This window comes from Alligator mississippiensis, chromosome 15, assembly GCF_030867095.1.
Source record: "Alligator mississippiensis isolate rAllMis1 chromosome 15, rAllMis1, whole genome shotgun sequence".
Lineage (NCBI taxonomy): Eukaryota > Metazoa > Chordata > Crocodylia > Alligatoridae > Alligator > Alligator mississippiensis.
In genome coordinates this window covers 19,100,463-19,127,907 of record NC_081838.1, presented here as the reverse complement: position 1 = coordinate 19,127,907, position 27,445 = coordinate 19,100,463, and the positions used below count along the sequence as shown (strand labels likewise).

The window sequence follows — 27,445 nt, the reverse complement described above, 5'->3', positions numbered from 1 at the left end:
TGGGAGCTTTGCCACTGCTGCCAGGCTGGTGGGAGCCAGGGTTTAAAGGTCATGGCAAAACTGGGGGGGGGGGCTTCTGTTTGCATGAGTCTCCTGTAGGGGAGGGGAAAGCCTGGCCAGGGGCACGTGTGTACTGGGGCACAACTCCTCGTGTCCACAGGATCCCCGTGCAAGGAACCCCCTTCTAGTGAAGAGCTCATGGAACGTATGCCAATGCCGCCATCTAGTGCCACGGCATGTCACGTTAAACCAGGAGACCGTCAGGCTGCAGTCAAGTGGAAGGCAGGATAGATTTGCACTTTATAGACTAACCAAAGCAGCTATAAATAAATACACACACACACACACACACGTATATGTGTATACATATAAATACAGACGTGTGTGTATACACACACACACACACATACATATATATGATCTCTGGTTGGACTAAATAATCTGTTGAGGTCTCGTCCAGCCTTACTTCTCTATGATGATGATGATGGTGTGTATGTACATGTGTGGGTATGCATATACGTATATGTGCGTATATATATCTTTGTCTATACGTGTGTGTGTACGCATATAAGTATGTATGTGTATGCATATATGCGTGTATGTACGTGTGTGTGTGTACAATATACAGCACGAGCTTTTGTGAGCAGAAGCTCAGTTTTGTGGGATGCTATCTTTGAAAGGATGATTCTGCCCTGAGCAGGGGTTGGACTAGATGATCTCCTGAAGTCCTTTTCAGCCCGACTTTCCCACAAGATGCAAATGCAGAGCATGAGAAGAGAGAAATGAGAATACAAAACACAAGCGGGGAGGGAGGAAGAGAAAAGCAGGGGGTTGGGGGGCGGCGGGGGGAGTGCTAGGAGAGATGAGCGAACAAGCAGCAAGCCCCTTGGAACGAAAGAGCCCCCAGTTAACCCAGGAAACGGGATGAGGATCCACAGTCCCTGTTCAGACTGCGCTCAGCCCAGGCCAGTTCTTGTCCCCCAATTTTCGGTTCAGAGTGGGCTTCTAAAGGGGCAGCCAGGTCTTGTGGGGACTCCTCGAGGCACGTCCCCCAGTTGGGAGCTCCAGCAGGCAGCGGAGAGGCCGAGTGATCCGGGGCAGATCCACCAGGCTCCAAAGAAGTGCCGATGCTCAAGCTACGCCCTCCTGGGGGGGATCCAACCTGGCAGAGCTGCCCTGGGGGAGCTGCCGTGGCGTCGGGTGCTGCATGAATGCAGCAAACAGGGCCGGCCCTCCCTCCGGGAGCTTCCCTGGGGAGGAAGGCTGGCCTTAGCTGAGCCTGGGAGGAGGGGCCTGGGGGCGGCCAGGAGCCCTGGGGGACATGCGCCCACGCTAGCTGCTCTCCGGGCAGCATGTGTGGCCTGGGCCAGCCATGCCCCCGCTCCTAGAGCAGGACACGGGCCTCCTGGCATGCCCAAGGAGAGGGGCTGAGACCCCCAGGGCAGCTCTGCCTCTGCCTCTGCCTCTGCCTCTGCCCACGCCTGTGGACCCTGGCATGCCCCCTCCACCCGAAAGGAGGCGCTAGCTGGTCCAGGCCGAGCGCCTCCTCCTGTAGGCCACCGCCATATTGAGCCCCGAGGCTTTCTATTGGCTGGGGGAAGCGCCCGTCACCTGCCAAGCCGGGCTCTGCCCACTACGCGCCTGCCTCACTTCCCATTGGCCCCTTGCCCTCCCCCTCTGTCGTCCCGCCTCGTGCCCCGCCCCCGGAGGGCTCTGGTTGGGTAGATATGATGTCACCCCTGCATCCTGCGCATTTTCATTGGGCGCACCGCTTGTCCATCTCCAGGCGGAGTCGTTAGGGGGGCGGCGGCGGCCATTTTGGCTTCACAGTGAAAGTGACGGGCGCTGGGGAGAGAGCGAGGAGCGGCGCCTGGCTCTGCTCGCCCTTCTGCGCTACTGTCCCCTCCCCGCCTGCCCGCTATGTCGGACAAGCTGGGTCCCGAGAGCCGCTCCGGAGACGCAGGCGATGAGAAACAGGTGAGATGCTAAACCTAGGTGGGCCCGCGCTGGGCTTCCATTGGCCCGCCGGCCCGTCGCTCCGCTCGGCGCTGCGCTCCGATTGGTCAGTGACCCGTCGCTCTTGGTAATGCTGCTCGTTCATTGGCTGTCGGCCTAGCGGGGCGGGACTTCCGGGGGTTATTGGTGGGGTGGCTGGGGCTTCGGTGGTGGTGGGGGGATTGTGGGATCGTGAGGGTGTGGGAACCCTGTGGCCTGGGTGCAGACCTGGGAGGAGAGGGGCATTGTGGGATAGTGGGAGTGAGGGAACCTCTGTGTCCTGGGTACAAACCTAGTCGGGGAGGGGGATTGTGGGACAGCGGGGGCTCTAGAATCCAGGGCAGGCAGGGGCGGGCAATTATTTTGGGCAGAGGGCCGTTTACTGAGTTTTGGCAAGCCATCGAGGCCCATGCGACAGGCAGCCAGGGGCAGATAAATATTAATTTTCTAAATTTTTTAGGGGTCGCGTGGGCCGGATAGAATGGTCTGGCGGGCCACACCCAGCCCGCGGGCTGCATTTTGCCCACCCCTGAGGTAGGCGGACTGTGGCAGGGCATTATGGGATATCTGTGGCTTTCCACAGCTGCTGCTGGGGTTGGGATGGGGAAAGTTACAAGTGATTTGAGAGCTGGGGGAGGAATTCCTGCTGCTCCCCTCCCCCCCCCCCCCCCAAAAAAAAAAAAAAAAAGGTGAAGGCCTTCTCTGCTGGTCTGAAGTGGGTCGAATGGGGGAGCGAGCCAGGGAGCCTCGGGCTGTGCTGCGGTGGTAGATGGCAGCAGCAAGTTTTCTAGTTCTGGACCACAGGCCTGGAGGCAACTGAGCGCTGATGACATGGGTGTCTGTTAGCGTGCATGAAACGAGTGCTGGTTGCAGTCTGTTTCTTCATGGGTGGGTGGCTTTTCATGTATGGTCCCTGTAATCCCACTTTTTCCAGGTAGCAGAAAGCCCCGGGGTCAACCACGAGATCCTTCGACCTTTCTCATCCCCTTCTGTTTGTCTGTCTCCTGCCCAGCTCAGGAGCCTAGTGCCTTTAACGGGACTGCCCCTCCTCTTGGAAGCCGATTCTTTCAGGGGAAGGCTTGAGCACGTTGGCAGGCCTGGAAACACACGTGAGAAGCTTGCCCTGCCCGTGCCTGTCCTATAAAGAAATCTGACTTTACTTGCCAGGAACATTGCAGCTTTTTGTTGCTTCTGAAGAGGGTGCTGTGGTTGGCTTGGGAACAGAGCATGTGTCGATGCCCCACCTGTTTACCAGAGGCCAACCAAGCTGGCACCTTCTCATTCTAAATTAATGTTTAGTCATTATAGCCTGTCAGTTATGATGACATGCATGATCTTTCCCACAGATTTGCTAGGGTAAGAAAAACAAGCCTGGATCGTTGGAGAGGGGAGGAGGAGACTTAGAAACAGCCGAAGGTGTCTAAGTTCTGGCCTGAAGTAAATAGCAGATGTTTAAACAAATATTGAATAAGTGATGGTACAAACAGCAGGAAACCCTAGGAGTTCCTAGGGGTGTATCCTGGTTGGAAGGTGTTAAAAATCTACATTTCTTGGATCTCTGGAAAGCTAAAGACTGGCATTGCCACTCTGGAAAGGAAGTGAAAGCATAAATGATGTCCTGCCTGAATCTGAGGTTTGTGTTATCATTAAAATCACAATTTGCATATATGCAAAATGCCTTGTAATGAGCGCCCCTCTCCCTTTTGATGCCCAACCCAGCGGGAGGTAAGAGGAGTACTAACAATGCAGGGAAGGGCCAGGCTTAGTTTCTTCAGTAGAGGTCAGGTCGGTTGCCCTCTGTTTGCTGACTCGACTTCTCCGTGGCTGGGATCCTTGTCCCAAAAGACCAGTTTAGGCTTGCAGAATAACAGTCCACCCTCATATGGGCCTTTGGGTGACAAAGTTAGCATGGCGGCAAGGGCTGCATGGAAAATTTTGGCATGCAAGCTGTTGAGTTTATCTGAGCAGAACTGAGGGGGCTGAGCTGAAAGGAGGTTGCAGGCGCTTAGAAGAGGCAGCTTTATACCTTTGGTAGGAGGGTTGTACTGACACCGCCTCCCTGTGCTGAGTTAAAATTATCCTGCACAATTCTTCTGCCTTTTGTTTAGGATGTCTTAGCAGCTTCCCTGAGTCATCGGCTTTCTCACAGTGATGCCCATGGTGTTGTGAGCAGAGTCTTATTTTATTTAAAGACTGGGGCTTATCAAAGTGGCATTGTCTTTCGCATTGTTCTTTTCTTCGTGGTTCTCCAAATGCATGGTAACAAGAGAGAAGAGATGAGAGAGAGAGAGGAGGCGGTAGCTGCAGAGAGAGAGAGGTGGGAATTCTACCTTCTCTTCAGAAATGCCCTAGTGTTTCCATCTGGTATAGTGGCAGTGTCCACATTGTACTGGAGAATTTTTGTTTTTAAGTAAATGAATTTTTTTCTTTTAAGAAGGTCTAGCTGGAAGGGACTTCCATGGTCATTGAGCCTGTGTTCCAGGAAGGATCATCCCTATCTAACCCATCCCAGATGGGTCCTTGTTTAACCTAGTCCTAAGACTACATAATCAACCCTGCTGTCCTTTTACAAGGCCCAGAGCCCCTGAACGTGCCCCAGGTAAATCTGGGAGATGAAGGCTGGCACCATCCTGCTGCTGCAAGGGGTGTCAAATACACTCTAGTGATTCAGGAAGAAGGCTGTGCTCCCTGCTGTAAAGGAAGACAGCCTCCTGCCTGATCCATACCAGCCTGACCAGAGGGTAGAATTCCTTCCTGACCCCAATGTGGCAATGGTCTGCCCCTGAGCAGAGGGGCAAGACGTTCTAGACAGGAATCTCTAGGTTTGAGTCCCACCAGGAGCATTAGCACAGCTCGATTGCAGTCCTCAGCCTGGGCTGCAACCAACACTCAGTGCTTCTGAGGAAGGAGGAGAAATTGCCCTAACATCTTTAGCAACTGTGAGGTAGGGGGTGGGATTCCTTCCCAGTCCCATGTGGCAACCAGCAAAACGCAGAAGCTCTTGGTTTTTAACCTGGGGAAAATCCTTACTGCTAAAACTTCCGTGGGTAGCTGCTTGCTTTTTTTTAGAACAGTAGATTGGGGTCAGCATGAAATGAAAGCCCAGCTTGTAGCACAGCCCCATGCGGCTTCTGAGTGTTGTTCTGATCCAGAAACCTAAACTTGGGCCTGAGCCCTGCTGCAGCCAGGTTGGTGGGAGATGCTTTTTAGCTTTGGGGGCTGTGAATCCTTCCTTGTTTGTGTCCTTGCTGGAAGCTGTCCCGTTCTCACAGTGTGTTGTGCTGCCCAGAGCAGATGTCTTTGCATGCTACATTGATTGCGACACTCCAGTAGACTGTTCCCTTTGGTTATTGCAGTTTGAAGGACAGCTGCTAGATCACAGGTTTGGGGCTTCTGACTTTTTATCACGCAGGCAACCTTTGCCCCTCACCATGTTGCAGGCGGTTCTGAGGGGTGCAGCCCCCACTTCCCACAGCTTGAGAGCTAAGACTGGAAGAAGGCTGGCAACGCTTACTTGAAAGGAGTCTCTGGACCCCAGGTAGCACCTAGATCCAAACTCCCACTCAGCCCTGACAGCTGGGGAGTAAGAGAGTGTCAGATGAAGATTGTGAGAAGCCTGTTTAGCTTTAATGCTTGAAGAGACTCTGCTGGATACAAGCTGTGGGATTGAGCAGGGTACGTGTGGGTGGGAGCAGAGGGGACTGCTGGTTCAGTGCCAATCTGCCAAGCCTCCTTGTTTGCAAATGAACATGGGTGCAGCTGAAGTGTCGTGGCCACCTGTGTGCAAATGTTGAGTGATACAGGTCCCCCAGGAAGCCTGGCAGCCCTGGCACTGTTAATTCTGTGCGCTGACGAAGCCAGCGAAGGATTAATGACCAGGCCATATGCCTGCAACAGAGAACAAATGTGCTGTGGGTGTTGCCAAGGCTGGCTTTATTTAAAGGTGTTGGGTGGGGGAGTGCCAAGCTGCATGCATCCTGCTCACCAGGGTGGATTTGATTTTAAATCAAATTGATTTAAATCACTGGTCGGGAAACCTCAATTTAATTGTCGTTTTCTACAAAAGTGCTTTGTTGTTTAATATCCTTTATTCATTTATCTTATTGAAACTTTGCACTTTTATAGAGGGATAAGGGCTTGACTGCCTGCACACAAGCTCAGAGAGACAAGAGGGCTGATGGGTGGGTAATCAGGTCTGTTCTCTTGCTTCCATAAACAGCTGTTAACAAGGATGTTATCTCTGGAGAGGACAAACACTCCCTCTGCCTGAAGAAGGGCATTTGTGCCTGAAAGCTTGCAAAGAACATTTTTTCCAACTATTTAGTTGGTCTAATAAAAGATATCGCATGTACCCAAAGCACCTGGTCCTCCTACGATCTCTGGAGACACAAGTCCACAGTTTGAAAACAGACACTAAGCATCACAGAGATGCTTAATGGGATCTTCTAGACTGAGCACTGAGTCCCATTGGGTAGAGTGGTTTTCATTAATTTTTAATAATCTGTAGAGGAGCCTCTGGGAACCCTATAAGAGGGGGGCCACTAATATAGTCCATTGCCTGTTGTGACATATTTATAAAACTTTTCTAAAAAGGTTACATGAATATATTGTCTCAAAATAGTATATAGTTAGAAGTTATAATCCCTATTCCATGATATGTTAAAGCTCAAAGATATCTTAAATCTATTCTTATATAGGTTTTATTTTTTAAAAAGCATCTTAAAAGTAAAAAAAAAAAAATTAAAAAAAATCTGATTTAAATTTTTAAACTGATTTTTTTTTTTTCTTTTTTTAAATTGTTGATTTTTATCCACCTTGCTGTTCACTTAAAGGGAGTCTTGGGCCTGATTCTCCTTAGTATGGGTTAGGACAAACTGCAGAGATGAGAATTAAGCTCTTCTGGCAGGAAGGCAGAGGTTCCAAGTCCCTGGGTATAGCTCAGCTCTGGGGCAAGACGCAGCTTTCTTGTGGGGACTGGCAGCTCGATTCTCCACCCAATAGGGATTGCAGGCTACATCATGCTTTGTCAAGTGGGGTTACTCTGTCCATTTGCAGCCACTTTCCTCCATAGCGGTGCCACCCCAAAGTGCTTGGTGGTATTAATAATCCTAGCTGGAACATTGGCCTTTGATCTTATTTCAGAAACTTAAGCAAAGCCATTAGTTTTGGGCCTGAGTAAGGGAAGGAAAGCAGGGTCCCAGCTGCATGTGGAGATGTGGCTTAGAAATGCCTGATGGCAGCAGGTGGGATCAGGCTGGGGTCTGGATGACAGTTGTTCTCAAACCAGGCTTGTCGCCTGGACTGTCTGCCAGTAAACTCCTGTTCCGTCCCAGAGCAGTCGCATCAGTCTCCCTCCATCTTTATCCCCAAATGAGAGCACACTGATAAGACCAGATGGGAAATAGCTCTTCCAGCCCCCTTGGACTCAGTGCTGATGGGTAAAATGTCTGGCTGGATGGACACTAGTGACTAGAGCTCCACAATGAACCTCCCGGCAGCTGTCCAGTGTCACAGTTCAGACTCCTCACGGGTGTCAAAGTGTGGGGAGGGATCTCCCCTTTCCTTACACATGGCATGGACTACAGAGCCCAGGACACCCCCTTGACCATGCCAGGGGTGAGAGCAGGTTGAGCTGCCTTCATCGAACAGTGTTGGACTTAGCGCGACACTTGGAGCTGCATGATTTCAGCAGCTCTGGCTGTCTTGGTGAGAGAGCCAGTGATGGAAGCCTGATCATGGGGTTTCTGTATTATGGACACATCTGGCTTCTGATTGATCTATTAACCAGCAACGCTTCTAGCACTGTCACCTCTTCTAGGTGTTATCAAGAAGAACACGGGTCTCAAGACCAGAAAGTAAAGATGGCAGATATGCTCAGAGGATACCCACATTATCCAGAATCCTTAAGGCACAGGTTGGCTTTTCTGTGGCTGGTGGAGAGAGACCAGTGGGTTGTAGTCAGTGCTGTGGGTGGAGGGGTCACGGCTGACACAGCTTGGTTTATTCCCATACGCAGAGAAAACCTGATCCATACCCTAAGCAGTCTCAGTCCAGACCCTAAGCAGGTCCCTGTTCTGAATCTTTGAGGCCTAGATCAACGGGGCTAGTGGCCTCTCAGCAGAATTGCCACAAATAATGGAGCGGCAAGATTTCTTGGGACAGGTTGTACCATTCTATTTCTGGCTGGCCGCTATTTATTGACCCTCAAGTCCGATGAACAACGGAGCCCTAAGAAGATGGGATGCGCTGGATTCGGTAATGTGCACTGTCAGGATTTTAGGCCGTGGGCCCCTAAGTTCAAAGCCTTATTCCCAGGTTCTGAAATGACAGGGATATGGTGGTCGGATCTGCTGAGTCTGCTGGACTCTCCAGCAAACCGAAGAGAACTGCTGGGGGACAAATATACTCCGAGAATAATGCTCAGCGCAAGCTACAATGCTGTGCTGTTCAGGGTGGAGGCGGTGGATTGCACCCCAAAGCTGACAACATTTGGGGAGGTGGTTTCACTACATATTTTAACAAGCATTGCAGCATCAGGACATTGGCCACTGTGATTCCCCTGCTTCACCTGTGGCAGTTTCAGGTATGATGTCTTGTCATGTGTCAGGGTTGATTGTATAGTTTTGCTAACGGGTTAGACAGTGGATTTGTATGGGATGGTTTGGATAGGGCTGATCCTGCCTCAGACCGGGGTTTGGACTGGATGTGACCTCTGGGGGGTCCCGTGTAGCCGGCTCCTCTGATTTCAGCATGTGCTGTATCTATGCTAGGGGCCTCTGGTGGCATTGCTGTCTTGGCAGAGGCTTGGTAACGTAGACAAGTTCCAAAGTGGGGGGAATAGGCACTTTGTTTTATGCAGGAAGGACCAGTGATGCTTCAGGGCTGTTGGTGGGGGGCGATGAGGATCTGGCCTTTCACATAGTAATATCAGCCTTCATGATGATGCAGTGAAATGGGTCATTGCAAAGAGCATCAATATTGGACGCATCAAAAACTGCTGTCACCTGTGACTTTGGCCACTTGATTGTTTTGATTATGTTTGATTCTGTTCTCCAAACAGAACCTCAGGGCTTTATGTAAATGTGCCCACCTCTGCCGCTGGCAAGGGGGCTCATGCCATCTGAAAACAGCCAATAGGCTCTGACCCTCTCCTGCCACTTCTGCTTCCCAGTTCTTCTGGGGTGTAGGGAAGCCAGGCCAATTCTGTCCCCAAACCCCTCCATCCCATGCAGTTACCAGCCTGTCAGTCATATCTCAGACTCTCTGATGTTGCTGGTTTCCATGCTGAAGTGTGGCCCCTTGATGTCACTCTGCAACAGACCTCATGCTTTTAAAGCGTACCAACTTTCTGCTGACCAAGACCTCCATGTTCCATCGCCCCATGCTGACAAAGTGGATTCCACTGATGCCAAGTCAGCCAGCATTAATATTAGGGGGCAGGGCCATGTCCTCTCATTTACATGGCTAGAAACAAACTTGTTAGGACATGCACTGGGTGGCATGAGGAAGGAGGCTAGTGGGAGTGGGGTTCAGTTGAAACGGCCTTGTTTGGTAGCTGAACGAGCGGTAATTGCTCAAAGCTGGAAGGTCTCTAGTGTCTTAGATGGGGAGGGGGGTTCTGTACAGCAGAAACCATGTTGACTCTATACCAGGGCAAAGGGGGAGTGAGGCTGGGGCAGTGAAATAGTGTCTTGCCCCAAGCTGTCCTCTGCAGCATGTCACTGGGGTGGCTCCAACACAGACGGCACTCTGGCTGTGTGGGTAGGGTGGGCCTCTGGTCTGTGCGCTGCCCTCTGTCTTCCTGGAATTCCCTGTGCCGGGCAGTGTTGACTTGCCTTTTGTCCTGTGATCACTTCTTACAATAAATCTCTTGTGTGGGGCACTTTAAATCCATCATGCATCTATTAAACTGTCCATGATTAACAATGTGTCATAGATGCTTGACACTTGCTGATTGGGAGGTCTGGTTATACTATATTCCAGTAGTGCAAGGCATCAGGGCTGGGAATAACTGCTGGATGAGCTTGATATCCATTACTCCCCTGGTGGGGTTGCTGCTAATGTGTTGAATTTCCAGGTGTGTGTTGATGTCAGCCTAGGCCCCATGGCATGAAAAATTTCAAGTTGGATGTTCCCACGCTCGGCTAATGGGAGTTGACAGAACTGACTCCTTGCTGACCTGTTTGCTTTCTTGTCTGTGCCTGTCACCTCGTGGGATGGGTTTCCCTGCCTTGTGTGCAGAGGTTGTATGAGACACTCCTCATGGTCAGCTTTGAAAAGGGTTCACTGTGTTCTCAAAGGAGGTTTGAGCTGAGAAGAGAACCACACCTTAATTAGACACAGGGCAGCTGGGCAGAATGGCTTTGATGTGGCTCTTTGTTTTTCAGGACACGCAGGAGAAGGAAGCTGTCGTCCCCGAGAGGGCAGAAGAAGCAAAGCTAAAGGCCAAATATCCCAACTTAGGACAGAAGCCTGGAGGGTCGGACTTCCTCATGAAGAGGCTACAGAAAGGGGTACGTCTTCATTGCTTTTGTATTAGGAGCAACGTATCTACACTGGGTGGTGTAAAGGAAAGTGCAGTTTGGTATAGGCAGGACCCCTTAAACTAGTCAGAAATCATAGCAAGTTAGGGTGGGAAGGGACCTCAAGGTCACATGAAGTCCAACCCCCTGCTCAAAGCAGGATCATCCCCATCTGGATCATCCCAGCCAAGGCTTTGTCTAGCCAGGTTTTGAAACCTTCCAAGGAGATCAGTGAGGACAATTCAGACCCTCGCTAAGGGGACTGAATCGGAAGCTTAGCTGCATTCATGCCTCTATCTGCAGGCCAAACTGGGCTGGGAACCTGTATCTTTTGGCATGCCAGCAAATCGTGAGCAGTCCTCCCTGACTACCTTCTACTTGATCCTTAAGGAAATATTTCAATGGCCAGGCAGAGCTGCTCAGAGGTCTAGGCAGTTTAATATCATGGCATAGGATGGACCTGAGAGTGCCTTTCCTTTGTATGGTTACTAAATTTCCTCTTAAGCATGAATTTCTACCGAGTCAACTGGTGGTTTCCATGGGCCCCACCAATGCCCAGTGTGCTGTTGACATCTCTGCTGTGCCTTGCTTCCAAACGGAGTCATCCCATGGTGGTCTAGTCTTGGCCTTGTTAAGAACAGGTATTGCCATCTACGTGGGTTTGGCCCTGTCACTATTACATCCAGCATCCCTATCCATCTGCCCTGGGACCTGGGTTGGGGGGATCTTGACTCCAGACATGAGGCTGGTGCTTGAAGCCCCCAGCCCATGTGGTACCAGGGTCTTGCCTATGGGGACTGTATCCTTAGCAGCCAGCAGTCAGGAGACTTCCCAGTGCCCTGAGTGATGTGGTGCTCAAAGCCACGGGCTTTGCTTTTTTTTTCCCCCCCCATTGTCTTGAAACTTGTGCAGTTATTTTGACACAAGGCATCTGAATGCCAGTGGCTCAAATTGAGATCACTGCTCAGCCCCTCTAGAAGCAATGGCTAGAAGTTCAAAAAGGCAAAGTGCCAGGCTCTGCAATGCATCTGGGAAGAATTAAGTCATTTCCTTCATTGAAACTCAACTAAAACAAATGGGACATCATGGAGCTGCTGTATATTGAAAGGCCTTTCCATGGGCACTAAATATGCTTAAGCATGGACTTCTACCAGCTGGTGGGTTTGCCTGGTATTTGTTGGGACTGGTGATTTTCTACGGGCCCCATCCAAAGCCCTGTGTGTGGTAGCACCTTCTCCCTAGCACCTGGCCCCTCCACCTTGCCTCGGTCACTGGTATAATAAATACCTTGGATCTGCGAGATGCCCCCATTTTTGCTGTCCCTGTTTTGAACATTTGGATTCCCCCTTCTGTCTACTCAGCTTTGCTGGGCTTGGAATTGTCTTTTTTTTAATAGTCTATTGCCCTGCCAACGCCCATGAGCGCCAGCTTGGTCCCTTGGCATTGATGCTGCTCTGGGAATATTGTTTTTAGAAAGCTGCTAAAACATGGAAAGAGCCATTGAAGCAGGAGAGGGAAGTTGTTTTCAACCTGTGTATCTAGGAGCTGGTTTGACGGGAGTGAGAGCTGGATTGGGCCCTTAAAGGAGTGGGAGGCTTATTCCTTGTATACAGCCACAAGTTTCTTCCTGCTGCTCTGGCATAGATTATATTTATACTGAGTCAAGGACCCTTGTTGCTAGAGTGGTATAAGGAGACTTTATGGTTAATAAGAATTGGGCCCTTGAGGTCTCTTTCCCCATTGGGGTTGAAACTGCATAAAGCAGATCAAGTGTCTGGGCTCTGAAAGCCCCTTTGGGAATGTTATCAACACACCTGAGCTGTCTGCTTGTACTAAGGGTTTATCAGCTGCTGTTCTCCTGCCTCAGAAAATCCCAGTGCTTCGCTTTCACTTGTTTATTGAGTATGGAAAAATAACAGCAGTTCTGCTGCTGCCAAGGACTTGGAAAGGGCCCTACAGGGCAGAAATGTTTTCAACCTTTTGGGATCCTATGGAAAATCTCTGGGTTTATCTTGTGAATTGTGTGTAGGTGATTCACAGTGCTGATACTGTGCGGGCACCCTTAAAAGGATCTTGCAACACCCTGGTTGAGAATCTCTGGCTTAGTTAGACCAATAGAAGGTGTACGGCCAGATCCACTTATTAGGTACCTAGAAGTGCTCCCCATCCCAGTTGCTAGAGTCCTCAAAAACCTGTTACTGCATCTGCTTTTGTCCCCTGTTGCCATCTTTGCTTCAGGGCTGAGTCACAAGAAGCTGGGAGGAGGGCCAGACCCAACCACCTTCATCTTGAATGCTTTTTCAGGCACTTGAGTGGGGAGAATACAGTTACACTTGGGCATCTCATAGGTGTGATTAGGGTCTGGCCTCAGGTGGGGAGAGTTGTACTGTCCAAGCAGGCCTTGTATGGGGCCAGAACCCCATTGTGCAGGTTCTTCACAAACCTGGAACGAAATAGCAGCCCTGATGACAAGATGCCCGTGTGGCTAGAACAACTGAACTTCTACCTGTGGGTAAGGTGCTGTATTTTCTTGCATGTGGTACAAGCTGCCATTTATTCCGCCACATTTCTGAAAGGCAGAACAGAGAGAAACGGATCTTTCCTTGTAATAAGTAACTAAGTAGCAGCAGCAAAGGAGCCAAGGACTTGACTCTAGAGGTGTTGGATCAAGGGAGCATGTTCGTAGCTGGTTGGTTTTGCATCTTCCAGCTAAATTTGTAAGCTGCGTGCTTCCTGAAGGCTCTTTGCAGTAACCTGAACCCTGTCCTTCTTTCAGCAAAAGTACTTTGACTCTGGCGATTACAACATGGCTAAGGCAAAGATGAAGAACAAGCAGTTGCCAAGCGCGGGGCCAGACAAGAACCTGGTGACAGGAGACCATATCCCAACGCCTCAGGATCTCCCACAGAGAAAGTCCTCACTTGTAACCAGCAAGCTAGCAGGGTAAACCTGCACTCCTGATGGTTTATTCTATTTTAATTTTTTTTGTTGATGTTGTTAAATGGATTGAACTTCACTGTATCATAGGGCTGGGGTGACCAGAGTTAACCTAAATATTTGAACACAGTAATCACACGCACAAAGAAAGAGAAAAGCAAGTGAGATGTGCGGATCTCCATGGACGTGTGGCTAGTGATTTAGTGAGCTGACTAGACTCTTCCCATATGAAGCTGGTTTGCTACCTTACTTTGCATATAGTTAAAGCCCCATCATTAGCAGAAGCAGTTAGCATCTGAGAAGTTGGGCTGGCAGGACTTTCAGCTGGTTGCATCTAGTTCTGCCTGAGCCCTGTCTAAACCAGCCCACCTCTTTGAACTTTGCCTTCTCATTAGCAAAGGGAAGAAGTTTTCCTAAAAGCAGAAAACTTCCCCAAGGGAGTGGCCTGCTGTTTGTAGCTCTGAAACAGCCTGGGACTGATGTCCTGCTAAATCCAGGGTATGAAGAGGTTCTGTGTCTAGAAACTGTGGTGGAAGAAGAAATTGGGAGTAGAGTGATGGCAGACAGGGCCCACAGGGTACATTTATGGATCCGGAAGCTAAAGAAGCAGTCGAGATCTTGAATGGTTAATAAATAAGCTCTGGAAAGCAATAGGACAGAATCATAGCTCTTAAAAGTCGGCACCTTGGAAAATGTTTCATGCTCACACTTACCAGCGTGTCCAGCAGGGGTCATTAGAAGACATTCATATTCCTTCCCTCCAGACTTTCAGAGGAGACCATGCTTCCTGACCATTGGTGTGTTATGCCATCCTCTTTGCTTAGATGAGAGCTGGCTCCTGCACTTAAATTGTCTTTTGTTCCAGCCCTATTGCTACGGCATCAAAGCTGCTCACAATTCTTAATGCATCGATCCTCCAAGCACCCCTGTAATAGGGAGGTAGCATTAGCCCTATTGTGTAGTTGGGGAAACTGAGGCATGGAGAAGTTTAAGGCCATGCAGGAGGTCTGTGGGAATCGAACTCGGATCTCCAAGTCCATGCAGTGATCGGACATTTGGCTCAATGGTGCAGCCCAGTGTCACCATGAAGGTTTGAGCCGGTTGAAAAGGATTAGAGAGGTGGAAACATGGGAGTTGGGTTCCTATATTGTAGCTCAGAAAGATGAATAGCAGCTCCAGCTCTCCAGAACCCGCAGAGAGACAGAGGAATGCAGGGCTAAAAGTCACCATGGGGAATGGAGGATGGGAGTGGACAGAAACTGCAAGTCGATGGCAGGACACATCAGCTCTTTTTTTTTTTTCTTCCATTTTTCCACCCCTGCCTTCCCCTTTCTTTGCCTTTGTCTTTATTTCAGGCCTGAAAAAAACTGTTGAGGCCATGGCTGCAGCCTGTGGAATGCAAGATCCCAGCCAATAATGCATGTACAGTATGTCTCCACGCGACACAGGAAAAGCAGCGTTTCACCTGGGACTCTGAATCAAAGTGCGCTTGTAATCTCAGCCAAGGATATTTGTCACAGAGGCAATACTGTGTTGGTTTAGAAGGCATGTAGCTGGAACCAGTGACTCTAAAGTCTCAAGGGTCAGCTTGCTGGATCAAGAGTGAGCCTAAATCTCTGGGTTAACTTGGAAACTGTGTGTAGGGGAATCTTGTGCATCTCTATTCTGTTGGACAGGGGCGGCCAACCTGCAGCATGCGGCAGATCGGGGAGGGGCAGGGAGCAGGAAGCAGAGCAGCAGATCAGGCAAGGAAGGGGACCGGAGTGGCACTTGGAGAGGCTGTGGGGCTCAATTTGCGGCATGCCTGCCAAAAAGGCTGGCCCCCACTGCTATGGGATATCTCACTACAGAGGAAAACCCAGTGAACAGTGACAATATCTGCAGCTCTGTATCTGGCAAAGACTGTAGGTTTCCTGCTCTGAGTTTAGGACTGAGAATTGCCGAGTGATCCGTTCAGAGATCAGCGTAAATTGATGATACTTTGCTGCTGCTAAGCCGTCAGTGGGAAGAAAAACATGATATTGCTTCTGCTTTAGGCAGGGTGTTCCCAAGAGCAGTGACTTAACCCCAGTAACCAAGCTGGACATATCTCGCCGATTATACAACCACGTTTCTGAGGCTGTAGAGAACCACTTTCTTGTCACGGTGACTGGAGCCTCATCTTGGGTGACAAGGAGATGGCGGGACCCCCTCCATCTCGTGAGCGTGCAATTTCATGCTTTTAGTCTCAGTCTCATGCTTTCTATCCAGGTTCTGAAGCAGTCTGGGAACAGTGGGGTGGGGGCACGCTAATGGTGTCTTGTATAATCTCCTCAAATGTTCTGCTGTTTGTCCCAGCTGCATTGTAAATAGATATGAATCATATATATATATATCTATATATAAAAAATATATATAATTTTTTACATCTTCTTCATCTCTCTGATCTTCTAGTGTTTTAGGCTTTGTTTTATGCAGTGGGGAGGGGAAAAAAGGAAAACCTTACACTACTGCATTGCTGACTGCCTGTCAGCTGCTCCGATAAGCCTTCACACTGCTGATTGTGGGCGAATATGATAAACAAGGGGAACAGGGGATGAATGTGCATTGACCTGCTTTCCCTACCACCCTTGCTCAGGATTCAGGAAATACCAAGTGCATTTATACAGACAAGAGGAAACAGTGATCTTTCCAATACTGGGTGAAAAACAGCAAGAACAGTTACTTTACCAAGAAATAAAGGAAACTTGTCTCAAATGTGAACTGAAGTCCTTTTTGTTTGGTGCCACAAAACCAGATCAGTGGGGAAAGATAGAAAAGGGAGCATTGTGTACTTCATGGTGGCTTCCTTCCAGATCACCTCTGCTGAGCTGCAGATGTCAAAGGCCTTCCTTGTTCTGCCGTCTGAAGTATGGAGATGGAGGGAGGCAGCAACCTCCATTGGACAGGAGCAGTAAGTCTGCTTTGGATGCAAAGGTTCTGCCTCTTGTCACAATTTCCTTCTTGACGATGAAACAGATCTCCGGGTTAAACACAAGCATGATTATGTTTGTACTGTATACTCTCTCTGCCCACCTCATGAGCAAAATGGGGTTGGAAAACTTTTCTTTGGGAGCGGAAATTGAATTGCCTTAATGCAGTAAAGGGCATGTGTGTGGGTTTTAGCATCCGAGTACTAAATGTTTTGCATTTGTCCAGTCTTTCATCTGTGGCCAAGGTGAATAATGCAGCGTTCCCATTCATTTCCTAGGATGTTGCGAGGTAGCAAAATGATCAACAGGCCGGTCTTTCCACCTGAGCAGCTAATACATAGTAAATGCCTTGTGTACAGTGATAGCTTAGCAGAATCTCCAGTAATGGAGGAGCAGCGGCCCAGATCCATGACGCAGGTGACTTTGCTAGATCTGAGTTTTCACGGTCCTGCTCTCCAGGTTGTGGGGCTGGGGTGTTCACTTAAACACTGGTTTTAATATCACTGCTTATGCTCAGCTGTGCTGGAGCAAGGTATAAAAGGGAGAGAACTCAAATTAAACTTGCCTTTAAGTTTGTACGTATACTGGTTGGCATCCAAGGAGAAATAAAGTACACAATACCAAGTTGCGGGGCATGAAAAGCTTACCTAAAATGGCTGGCAGTCTCCTACCCAGGCTATAAAGAAGCAGCACGTGTTTCTAATTGAAATGTTGATGATTGGTGACTGGGTGAGCTAACAGAAAAGACACTGTCGTGCTTTTTTTTTTTCTTTTTAAACACAAGGAAGCCTCTTTTTTTTCATTGAAAGCAGCTGTTCGTGGTGGCAACAAAAGCCTGTTGAGCCAAGCTGCTATATTTAAAGGGTGATGCTGTGCCATGGTTTGTGATGGAATATCTATTACAGGCATGTTGGAAATGGCAGGCCATCCCCATCCTGCCCACCCCCCCACCAGAGCCGAGACACTTTTCTTGGATAGGGGCAAGGGAAGGACTCTGAACTTGGAGCATGGTTTGTTGTGGGCAGGGCACAATCAAGGACCTAAAACAATCTGGACTTGCCTGTGTCTCAGTAAGGCTTTCTCAAAGGCAGCAAGAGATGGAGATACCTGAAGGTATGGTCTTGACACTAGCCTTTCTGGTAGCATTTTGCACTAGCAGAATGCATGGAGCACGGGAATGGATGGGACTTGCCATGGAGAGGTACCAGAAGGGCCAGGAACAGTGAAATGGAGAAATGTGATGGCAGAGGGTTGTTTTTTCTTGTGAGCAGCAGAGGGCAGAAGAGGCATTTCAATGTTAGCTGTATCCAGCTGTAAACAAAACCCTGCCTTCAGTTACCCACAGAAATGTTCCCGAAATCATCTGCAGTCTTCCAACCAAACGATTCATCTCCTCATTTCCAGTATGACCATTAACTGCACTAAAAAAGAATCCTTTTGCTGAGAGTTTTTAATAGCCGACCCCTGACTGGGAATGCATTTTTCTCATTAACCTTTGCAGCCATCTTTCGTCTTGAGTCTGGTTCTTCTTGTGGAGGATTGGAAAAAAAGGAACATGCAGTCCTGAATTCTGTGTGAAACTGGATAACAAAAATAACCCCAAGTGTCATTTCCACCTCTTCAGAGGATGCACAGTTTTCTGCAAGGAAGTGTTGAGAGCTGGGTTTTGTTTTTTGGTTTTTTTGCATAGGGTTTGGTCCAACAGAACATAGCACTGTCTCTGCAGCCCTAGCAGAGCTTAGCCTAGCGCAGGGCACAGTAGCAGGCTTTGGCATGGAAGGAGCCTGTGTGAGCTAGCTTTTGTAAAGTGCTGGGTGGAGGATGAGATACCAATGCCATATCTCGCAGATCCACAGAAGTTTAGGGCTGGAGATCATTGGGTCCAGCCTCCCTGCTCTGGGCAGGAAAGACTGCTGGGGTCAAATAACCCCAGCAAGGTGTGCGTCCAGTCTCCTTTTTGAAGATCTCCAGGACAGGTGCCTGCACCACCTGCACTGGGAGTCTATTCCAGAGTCTGGTCACACAAACCATCAAGTTTTTCCTTGTATATGCAGTCTGAAACCTAGGCGTTTATGACTTGTTCTTGGTTTTCCCCGGGGTGTTTTGGTGAATAGTTGCTCATCTAGCCCCTGATATATTTGCAAGATGCCAGCAAATCCCCCTGAAGTCTTCTCTTTTCTAGGCTGAACAGTCCCTTATCTGTCAGCCTTTCCTCATATGACTCTCTGCAGGCCTCTAATCGTCCGAGTGGCTCTTCTCTGGACTCTCTCAAGCTTCTCCACATTCTCCTTGAAGTGCGGAGCCCAGAACTGGATGCAGTACTCCAGCTATGGCCTCACCAATGCCAAGTAGAGCGGGAGAATAACTTCCTTAAGTTTTGCTTGAGATGCATTGGTTGATGCATGCCTGCGTATTGTTTGCTCTGCTAACTGTAGCATCACATGGGCATCTTTTTCTCTGTTACAGCTGCAGGATCGGGGCCAGCATTTGCAGTCTCTTCTGTCTCCCCTCCGTGTCACCCTTGAGTAGACAGATTGCAGTGCTTCTCGGTCTCTTATTTATGCACGATTGAAATTTGGGCTGTGTGTCTATAAATGAGGAATGGATGGGGGGGGGAGGCGTATGCCTTTTACACTTGTCTGCCAGTGCTAAATCAGTTCAATACAGGATGGTACAGGAACAAAGGCCATCTCACTGGAATTTTGTGGGTTTGGGCATTGTTCCCTTGCCCATTTAATGGACCTTCTGGTCATTGCTGGAGAAACCAGCCTCATGCCTGATCTATCAGGACACATCTGCTGCCTTTCAGCATAGCTTGAGATGGTAGCGAGATCTCCGACTCGCAGTAGCTAAGCTCATCCAGAATTTCCATGGGTCGGACTGACAGTGAGGTAGGCCTCCCCTGAGGTTCCTAAGCTGTGGCTTGGAGGAATGCAAGTGTTTGAGACTCAAGGTCCCAGCCAGTCATGTAGTGCCCTGTGGTTTGACAGCACTGCTGCTCTGAATCTAACTTTTTTTTTCCCCCTTTTTTTAGTGTATTTAATGAAATAACTGTGCTCCTAGACCTTAAATGCTGGAGGTTGCAAGCGAGAGAGGAACAGTGGGGGAAAAACTCTGGTTATACCCAGGTTTCTCTCTTCCTTTCAGCATTTGCTTTCTGACTCTGGCAAGGTGGACCTATGGGCTGACCCACTAAGTGACACTTCTTATGCAGTGGAGGTCATGACTGGGAAACAAACCTCCTGCAGCTGCAATGAACCCCCCCCAGATTTGCTTGGAAGGCTTAATAACTATTTCCTTCCCCTTGCGAGTGGATCTTATCCTTAAGTCCCAGCACGGCAATTCATTGACATCGCTTGCTGAAGCCAGGCTAACATGATTTATGGTCCATTTTCTGGCAATGCGGGTTTATGCTAATATACCATGGGAGAGGCACCTTTTAACACGGATCGTACTGTGTTAAAGATCATTGTTTTGTATTCCTTTGTTTAATGACTATATGTATGTGTTTCTGGGAGCACTGGCCCAGTCCCCTGGAAAGTCAAACAACTGGCAGAATTCCTGTTGATTTTAGCTGAAGAGGATCTGAGCATGACCCAAACTGGATGCCAGACAGCAACAACATGCTACCAACACTTTCCCCCTGCATTAACGACAAAGGCTGGGACAGGGCCGTTTCATAGGTGTGTCAAAACACGTGGCCAAGTGGGCCTGGGAAGGAATGCATGCATTTCTCTAATTGGGTGAGGGGAGACTGATGTAATGATTCAAAAATCAGTCAGTTGGTTCCCAAAACAGGGCAGGCGTTCAGGTTTCAGTGCGTTTTGCTCCTGGGCAGGGACATACTGTTCTAGGCGGGTGCCAAGCATGTACTATGCCAGCATTTGTGTGTGTACTTAAGGCTTGATACTAGAAGAAAAATATGTACCAGGGCTTGCCCTGTGTTGCCTGGATGATTGCTATGCTGCTTTTTAAGCTCTCTTTTGCTTGCGATTATGTTGTTGCTTCTGGTGCCAAAAGTTCAGTTCCCAGCAAGGCCAGATTCCTTGTTGCTGAAGAAAAGGCCCTTTTGGGCCGGCACGTCTGTTGATTGTCTGCTCAAAGGAAACGCTTTATCTGATCTATGGAACCAAAGCCTGAAATAGCTTGAATGGAATGTATTGTTCCCTGCCAGGGCTCCAGCGAGTTTCAAGGAGTCATCCATGTGTTAAACTATAAAAAGAGCTTGAGTGGCACAGGAAGAATGGAGCAAATTGGGTGTAACTTTTACATCTGGGCTGGGCTGGGCTGGGCTGGGTGGGAGAGAGGTGCCCAGGCACTTTGGATCTACGCCCTGGGGAGAAAAAAATATTCTCACGGTGAAAAGATAAGTGGCCAAGCCTAGATCTGCCCTGCAAACTCTTCCTGTGTTAGCCCTGTCGTCAACTTAGGACTGGAAGAGTTTGCCTGGTTTGTTATAAACCTCAGTGAAGCAGGGAATATCTTTAGCTAGAGAAACCCAATAATGTGTACAAGCGCCCCTATAATCCCATCCCTGATTGTAGGAGGCAGGTGTGTGCAGAGGGGAGCTATGACCAGCATAGGTGTGTCAGCAAAACTCCCTAGTGTGAATGTGGTTGCACTAGAAGACTCTGGTTTTACTGGTATGGTTTTGTTTTGCTCAGGGAGTGACTGGAATCAGCTGTCCCAGCAACAGTGCAGTTCAGCTGGTGCAAGCTGTATCTTCTTGTAACCCTGTGCTGGCATGGGCTGCTGGTCTGATCCTACCACAAAAGCATTGACCTGGTTTAAAAGAGCAGCCCTAAGGGGTAGTTTGCTTGTCTTGTCCTATGAGGGTTTTAGTGCTTGGAGAAAGGCATGCAGAGTTCAGGTGACAGCACAACCTTTCCCTGAAAAACATCCCGAGTCCATGTCTGCCCCTGATTGAGGAAGAGGCTGATAAGCAGTGTTCCTCTCTGCTTTTTTCCCCTTGTTTCAGTAGTTGGAAGCTATTGGTGGTTTTGCATCTCAATTTTTCCTTGGCAGGGTTTAATCATGTCCCTGGAGCATTTTTGCATCTTGAACCTGGCCTTCCTCTGATCTCATTCCCTTTTTGCCCAGCCTTGATGCGGTTCTACGTGGGCATCTTTGAACATCTGCCTGCCATTGCAGGTAGTATCCCACCTCCACTCCTGCTTGCGGAGCCTTCGGGAAGAGCGAGGGGGTGATTGACCCTGCGCTCTCTTCCTGCTCACTGCAGGCAGGATGGCATCTATGCGTTCTTCCTGAGCTGGGCTGGCAGCATCCAGAATGCACTTTAAGCAGAGCTGTTAAATAAGCTTCTTTGCCTCCAGTGCAGGGACTGCCTGATGGGATCAGACCCAAAGGTGTCTGACCGTCAGTGATATTACAGGCCTGAATTTAAATTGTGCTGAGGCCTCCAGGTGAAGTGGAGATCATAGAAAGATTGGGCTGGAGGGAACCTCATGAGGTCATATAGTCCAGCCCTCTGGTCGAGACAGGACTAAAGCATCCCAGCCTCAGTGTCTGTCCAACCTGCTCTTGAGCATTCCCAGAGATGGAGACTCCACCACCTTTCCAGGTGCCTGTTCCAAAGCTAAGTCAGAAAGTTCCTCATTTCCAACCTCAGTTCTCCCTGATGTACTTTGAGGCCATTGCTCCTAGTCCTGTCCCCTATGCCCACAGAGAAAAGCTCATCTCTATCTTCTCTGTTATCGCCCTCCAGGCATTTGAAGAATGTAATCAAGTCCCCCCTCAGTCTTTTCTTCTCCAGACTAAATAACCTGGGTTCTTTCAGCCTTTCCTCTGGAGTTGTTCCTGGCTGATGGAAATTGGGTCAAAGGGGCTGCATCTGCAACTGGGTTGCACTCACAAGGCCCTTTCCCTCTCTTTGCCGTATCAGATTTGCTACCAGCTTATTGCTGGGCTCACTCCATGTTCCTGCTTTCCAAGGACCTGCACTCCTTGGCCCTCTTGCCAGTTCAGGAGTGGAGAGGCTGGTGTTTCACACAGGAATCTTGCCTTTTATTCTATGGTGCGGGGTCTGATCCCACCCTCTCTAAACCTTACTGACACATGATGGGAGTCATTCCATTGCCGGTGGGTTCTTGCATTTTGGAGCAAGTATCCTGCTTTGTTTCCAGGTCTCATCTTCCAGCTTCCCTTTTTTCTCGTGCCTTAGACAATGTCCCATACAGGGACAGGATGTCCTGAAAGTGCAAAGTCCGACTTATTTATTTTATTATTTATTTATTTTTTACTGATGTAAGGAAAAGGAAATGATAAATACGTAAGGCAAGAGTCACTTGTGCGTTAATGTTACAGGCATGTCAGCACCGACAGCTCAGTACTTAAGCATCTCAGGCTCATGAAGTTGCTTTCGTAGCTTCCTCAGTGACGTAAGGGCTGTATTAGGCAGGTCAGACTGGCTCCTGTGATTGTTGGTTTGGTTTCTCAGGTGTTGGCCCAGGATTGTAAATGAAAGGTGTGTTACTCAGTGCCCCAGTTCGTTCAATAGTGCCCAAACTAGGGGCTCTAGGATTTCTTTCCCCTGACATCTGCAGGGCAGCTGATGGGAAGGGACACAGCCACATTCCTCGCATTGCCAGGCCGCTAGGCTTTCCATGCTGCCCCTTCATGGCCTTCCTCAGGGAATTCGATGTACCACTAGAATCCCAGGGAATTGCTGTGGTGGGAAAGCACATGCAGTTCAGCATCCCAGCCTGGGATCTTGAGATCTGGAGCCAGTTTCTGGGTGCATTGACAGCTTGTCCATGTAGATTTCCCCCCCTGGAGATGCATCTGTCCTAGAGGCACAAGACGGCTTCATCTGTGCCCCAGCTACCCTTGTGCTCCCCCACCTGAGGGCATAGAACAGACCTACCAACACTTCCTCTGGCCCTCCTTATCACTGGGGGCCAGGAGATGAAACCTGCTTGTTCTGCACAGCATGTCACATCCTTGACCTTGTCTAACAGCTCATGTACCAGTTGGTGAACATTAGGGCTGTGCAAAATGGAAGCGTTCTGTTTTGACCAGCGTTTCGACATTTTGACAGAACAGTGTTTCGTTTTGACTTTTGTTTCGAGTCAAAACGTTTTGCTGTTTTGACCCGGTTTTGATGTTTCGCCCATAGGATATAATGGGGAAGGTCAAAACAGGCTATACCTTGTCATTTCTGGCCAGATTTGGATGAAACTTGCAGGAATGGTAGCCCCTTCTGAGGGCATGACGCATGCCAAGTTTCAAGAAGATAGATGCAGGGGGTTTGGAGAAACTGCACCCCAAAATCTTGAGCAAAACTTGTGTCACATGTATGTGTTAAGACAGTAGGGTCAAAACTGCAGGCTTGCTAGCCCCTGCTGAGGCCACGAAGCCTGACAAGTTTCAAGAAGGTTGGGACTTGCACCCCAAATTCTTGAAAGCAAAGCTCATGTCACGTGTATGTGTTAAGCCACAGTGGAGTCAAAACTGCAGGGGTAGTGGCCCCTGGTGAGGCCACCAAGGCTACCAAGTTTCAAGGTGATAGATGCAGGGGTTTGGGGGGAACTGCACCTCAAGTTGCGGACAAGCAAAACTCGTGACATGGGTGTTTGTGCAACTGTGTCTGTCCTGGGGCATTGGGGGGGGGGGGGGGGTCGGGGGTCTATTGCGGGCCTGGCTGCTAAGCTACTGTGTTACCAGTTACCAATTAATCATAATTCACTCAGGGACCTGCTCAATACACAGTACCTAGCTACTACATAACGAGTTAACGAGCATGGATTAACACCTACAAAACCACAGAATAAGCAGAGGAAATAATCAATACAGACAATCAACTGCCCCAAGACAGACAGTCAGTTGCACAAGCACCCACGTCATGAGTTTTGTCTGTCAGCAGCTAGGGGTGCTGGGCCCCAGACACCCCCTGCACCGATCTCCTTGATAGCTGGCAGGATTCGTGGCCTGAGTAGGGGCCACCACACCTGCAGTTTTCATCCTGCTGCAGCTTAACACACATAGGATCATCTCTGTCATGAGTTTTGCTTGTCAGCAACTTGAGGGGCAGTTCCCCCCAAACCTCTGCACCGATCTTCTTGGAACGTGGCAGGCTTTTTGGCCTCACCGGCAGCTACCACCCCTGCAGTTTTGACCCCACTGTGGTTTAACATACACAACATAAGTTTTGCTTTCAAGAATTTGGGGTGCAGTTCCCCCCAAATCCCTGCACTGATCTTCTTGAAACTTGGCAGGCTTCATGCTCTCAGCAGAGGCTACCACGTCTTGAAGTTTTATCCAAATCAGACAAAACAACAACGAAGTTATAAATATTTTATTGATTCCCCGTTATACCCTATGGCCAGATCTCTGAAGCAGCTCCAAAGCTTTTCTGAAGCAGTTCGGAAAGCCTAACGAAGCCAGTGCTTCGATCCAGATGTGCTGCTTCGGATGCCAAAATTTCTCCGGATACGAAGCACAGTCCGAAGCCTTGCACAGCCCTAGCTAGTGGGGCCAACAATACGCTGGAATGCATCAATTGATGTATCTCTGGCAAAACCATTGCAACAAAGTGATTCTCCTGCTCTACTCAGCACTGGTGAGACTGCAGCTGGAGTACTACGTCCAGTTCTGGGCTCCGCACCTTAACAAGGACGTGGTAAAGCTTGAGAGAGTCTAGAGCACTTGTATGATCAGACACTTGCACAGCAAGCCATATGAGGAAAGGCTGAGGGACCTGGGACTCAGCCTGAAAAAGAGAAGGCTGAGAAGGGACTTGGTAGCAGCTTACCACTACATCAGAAGCATGTATCTAGGGCTGGGTGAACAACTGTTCACCAGGGCACCCTTGGGGAAAACGAGGAGTAATGGTCACAAACTCCTGGAAGATTGTTTCAGACTCATTTCAGGCTCAACATTAGGAATAACTACTTCACAACTAGGGTGTCCAGATTGTGACCATTACCTATCTTCTTGAAACTTGGCATGCTTTATGCCTTCAGAAAGGGGCTACCATTTCTGCAAGTTTTATCCAAATCTGGCCAGAAATGACAAAGTTATAGGCTGTTTTGACCTTCCCCATTATAGCCTATTGGCAAAACATTGAAACGGCAAACTGGTTCGACTTGCCTCATTTTGTTTCGAGGCTGTTTCGACCATATCAGTTTTGTTTTGCTTTTGCTGTTTCAACCTTGAAACAGGTTGAAACAGTGTCAAAACAAAACTGGTGGTGAAATTTTGCACCGCCCTAGTGAACATACTCCCACCAGTACATATGGAGGAGGTAAGTTAGTTCAGACACATCTCAAGGCAGGGGGAGGCTGGAGAGGAATGTCTGCTCTCAGAAGAGCGTCCAGTCCTGACTGCGTGATCCCTTTTTCTCCAGGCAGTTGATTTGCTTACGCCACCCTCAGCTGATGGGTGTGTGTTGGACCTGGTGAATCCACTATTCCCATTAGCGATGGCCTGTTGGGGCTTGTAGAGCCAACTGGCATGCACCTGCAGCCATCCAAATACTTAAAAAACAACAGACGGCAGACACCTGGTACTGTAAAAAGGTTCAAATTTCTGTCCTACGTCAGGCTTTTCCCAGGGTGACAGCACATGGGAGAGGTCCAGGCAGCAGACCGGTCCTGCCCATGCCAAGAGAAGATGCTAAGGACCCAATCTCTTTGGCTGTGTGTTGGAGTCATCAGCCAGCTTCAAAAGAAGGATGAAAACTGTGTGGCTTCTCTCTCAAAGCATGACTTGTAAAATCAGGACACATTCTCTTGCTTCATAGACAAGTGCCTGGAGGAGCTGAGCACTGTCACAGCTGACTGCCCAGTACAGCCTGGTCTTGTATGAGTTTCCACTGTGTCATGCACAAAGGCCATGAGGAGCTCACCAGGGCTTCAGTCCTCTGGAATCCCTGGGGCAAGACCAGGCAACAATGGGCAACCCCCCATTTCAAGTAGAGAGCTTCTCAATAGCAAGCGAGATGGAGGCTCCTTCCAGTTGACAGCTATTCCGTTTCCTTTGGGACTTCATGTTTCGAGCATATAAGAGGAAGTACCCGTGACGGCAGTCCTCTTTCCGATAATTTCATAATCGGACACAGACATATCCGCCACAGAAAGGATGATATTGGCCTTGAGCAGAATGCTGAACCCACCACTGAGGAGCGTCTGCTGTCTGGTTTGGGTTTTCCCCCAAGCCATGCCTTTGATAGCATCATCTCCAGGGTCTCACATGACCAGCTATGGGTTTGCAGTGTTTTCCCCTTCCCAGCTACATTGGCAACAGCCTTCTGCATTCTTGAGGAGCTCAGGCTGGTATTACCCCAGACCAGTGGACTGGGAGACCCCAAGAAAGGGGTGTCCTCTACACTTTCATTCCCATTTGCACCTGAAGCTTCTACCCAAGGTTGCTCAGAGCCAATCCATTAATCTCCCAGCTTTCCTAAACCTCACTCAGCCCCTCCATTACACGTTTGCTCTTCCCCACTCCTCCCATGACACGCTCCAGTTGGTGAGGGTTCTCCCTCTATTCAGACAGAAAGAGACCATCCCACAGAGCTACATGGTTATGGATCTAATTCTGCTGGAGCACCAGCCACCTCCATTGCTCATTGAGGAATGTTCCTCAACTGCATGTATATGAAACACTTTTCCTTCAGCAAGCATCCAGCTAATAAATGTCCTGGAAGGGCGTTCCCACAGTCGGTCTTCATGCCAGACTCTTGCTTACCACCTCCAAGCAATTAGATCACTGTGTGAGAGTCATCTACCAAGGAACTTATGTGGCCAACCACTGGAAGGATGGTCACATCTGCTGCCATAACTATGAGTCTCTAGGGGGGACATGGTCCATGTGGAGTCCGTGACATGCTGTCCTTCCCCAGTGCTGTGGAGTCGGGCTCCTCAAGGCCTTGGTATTGGCAAAGGAACAGCCAGGCCCTTTCCATCTTCATGTGCTGGTGAGGATTGGCAGGGGAGGGCACTAGAGTTCAGTTGTGGCTTTGGTGGACGCTGCTGGTCAAGAGCATCTGATCTCTTGTACGTGCACAGGATGTGCCAGAAG

The 27,445-nt window shown here is 49.2% G+C and overlaps 1 protein-coding gene and 1 long non-coding RNA gene across 2 annotated transcripts; both read left to right on the top strand.

Annotated features, from left to right (window-relative positions):
- Window positions 1-1,818: 1,818 nt before the first annotated feature.
- Window positions 1,819-16,190, top strand: ENSA (endosulfine alpha). Its single transcript, XM_006273290.4, has 4 exons — window positions 1,819-1,977; window positions 10,383-10,508; window positions 13,294-13,460; window positions 14,810-16,190. The coding sequence occupies exons 1-4, from the start codon at window positions 1,921-1,923 to the stop codon at window positions 14,826-14,828; spliced, it is 369 nt and encodes a 122-aa protein (XP_006273352.1). The 5' UTR covers window positions 1,819-1,920; the 3' UTR covers window positions 14,829-16,190.
- Window positions 2,200-3,622, top strand: LOC109283983 (uncharacterized). Its single transcript, XR_002091296.2, has 2 exons — window positions 2,200-2,529; window positions 3,342-3,622. It is a non-coding gene; the product is annotated as an uncharacterized LOC109283983 (long non-coding RNA).
- Window positions 16,191-27,445: the final 11,255 nt, after the last annotated feature.

Coding starts and splice junctions, on each gene's coding strand:
- ENSA (XM_006273290.4), top strand. CDS start 1,921: ATGTCGGACAAGCTGGGTCCCGAGAGCCGCTCCGGAGACGCAGGCGAT. Junction 1,978..10,382: donor ACGCAGGCGATGAGAAACAG/GTGAGATGCTAA, acceptor TTTGTTTTTCAG/GACACGCAGGAGAAGGAAGC. Junction 10,509..13,293: donor TGAAGAGGCTACAGAAAGGG/GTACGTCTTCAT, acceptor TCCTTCTTTCAG/CAAAAGTACTTTGACTCTGG.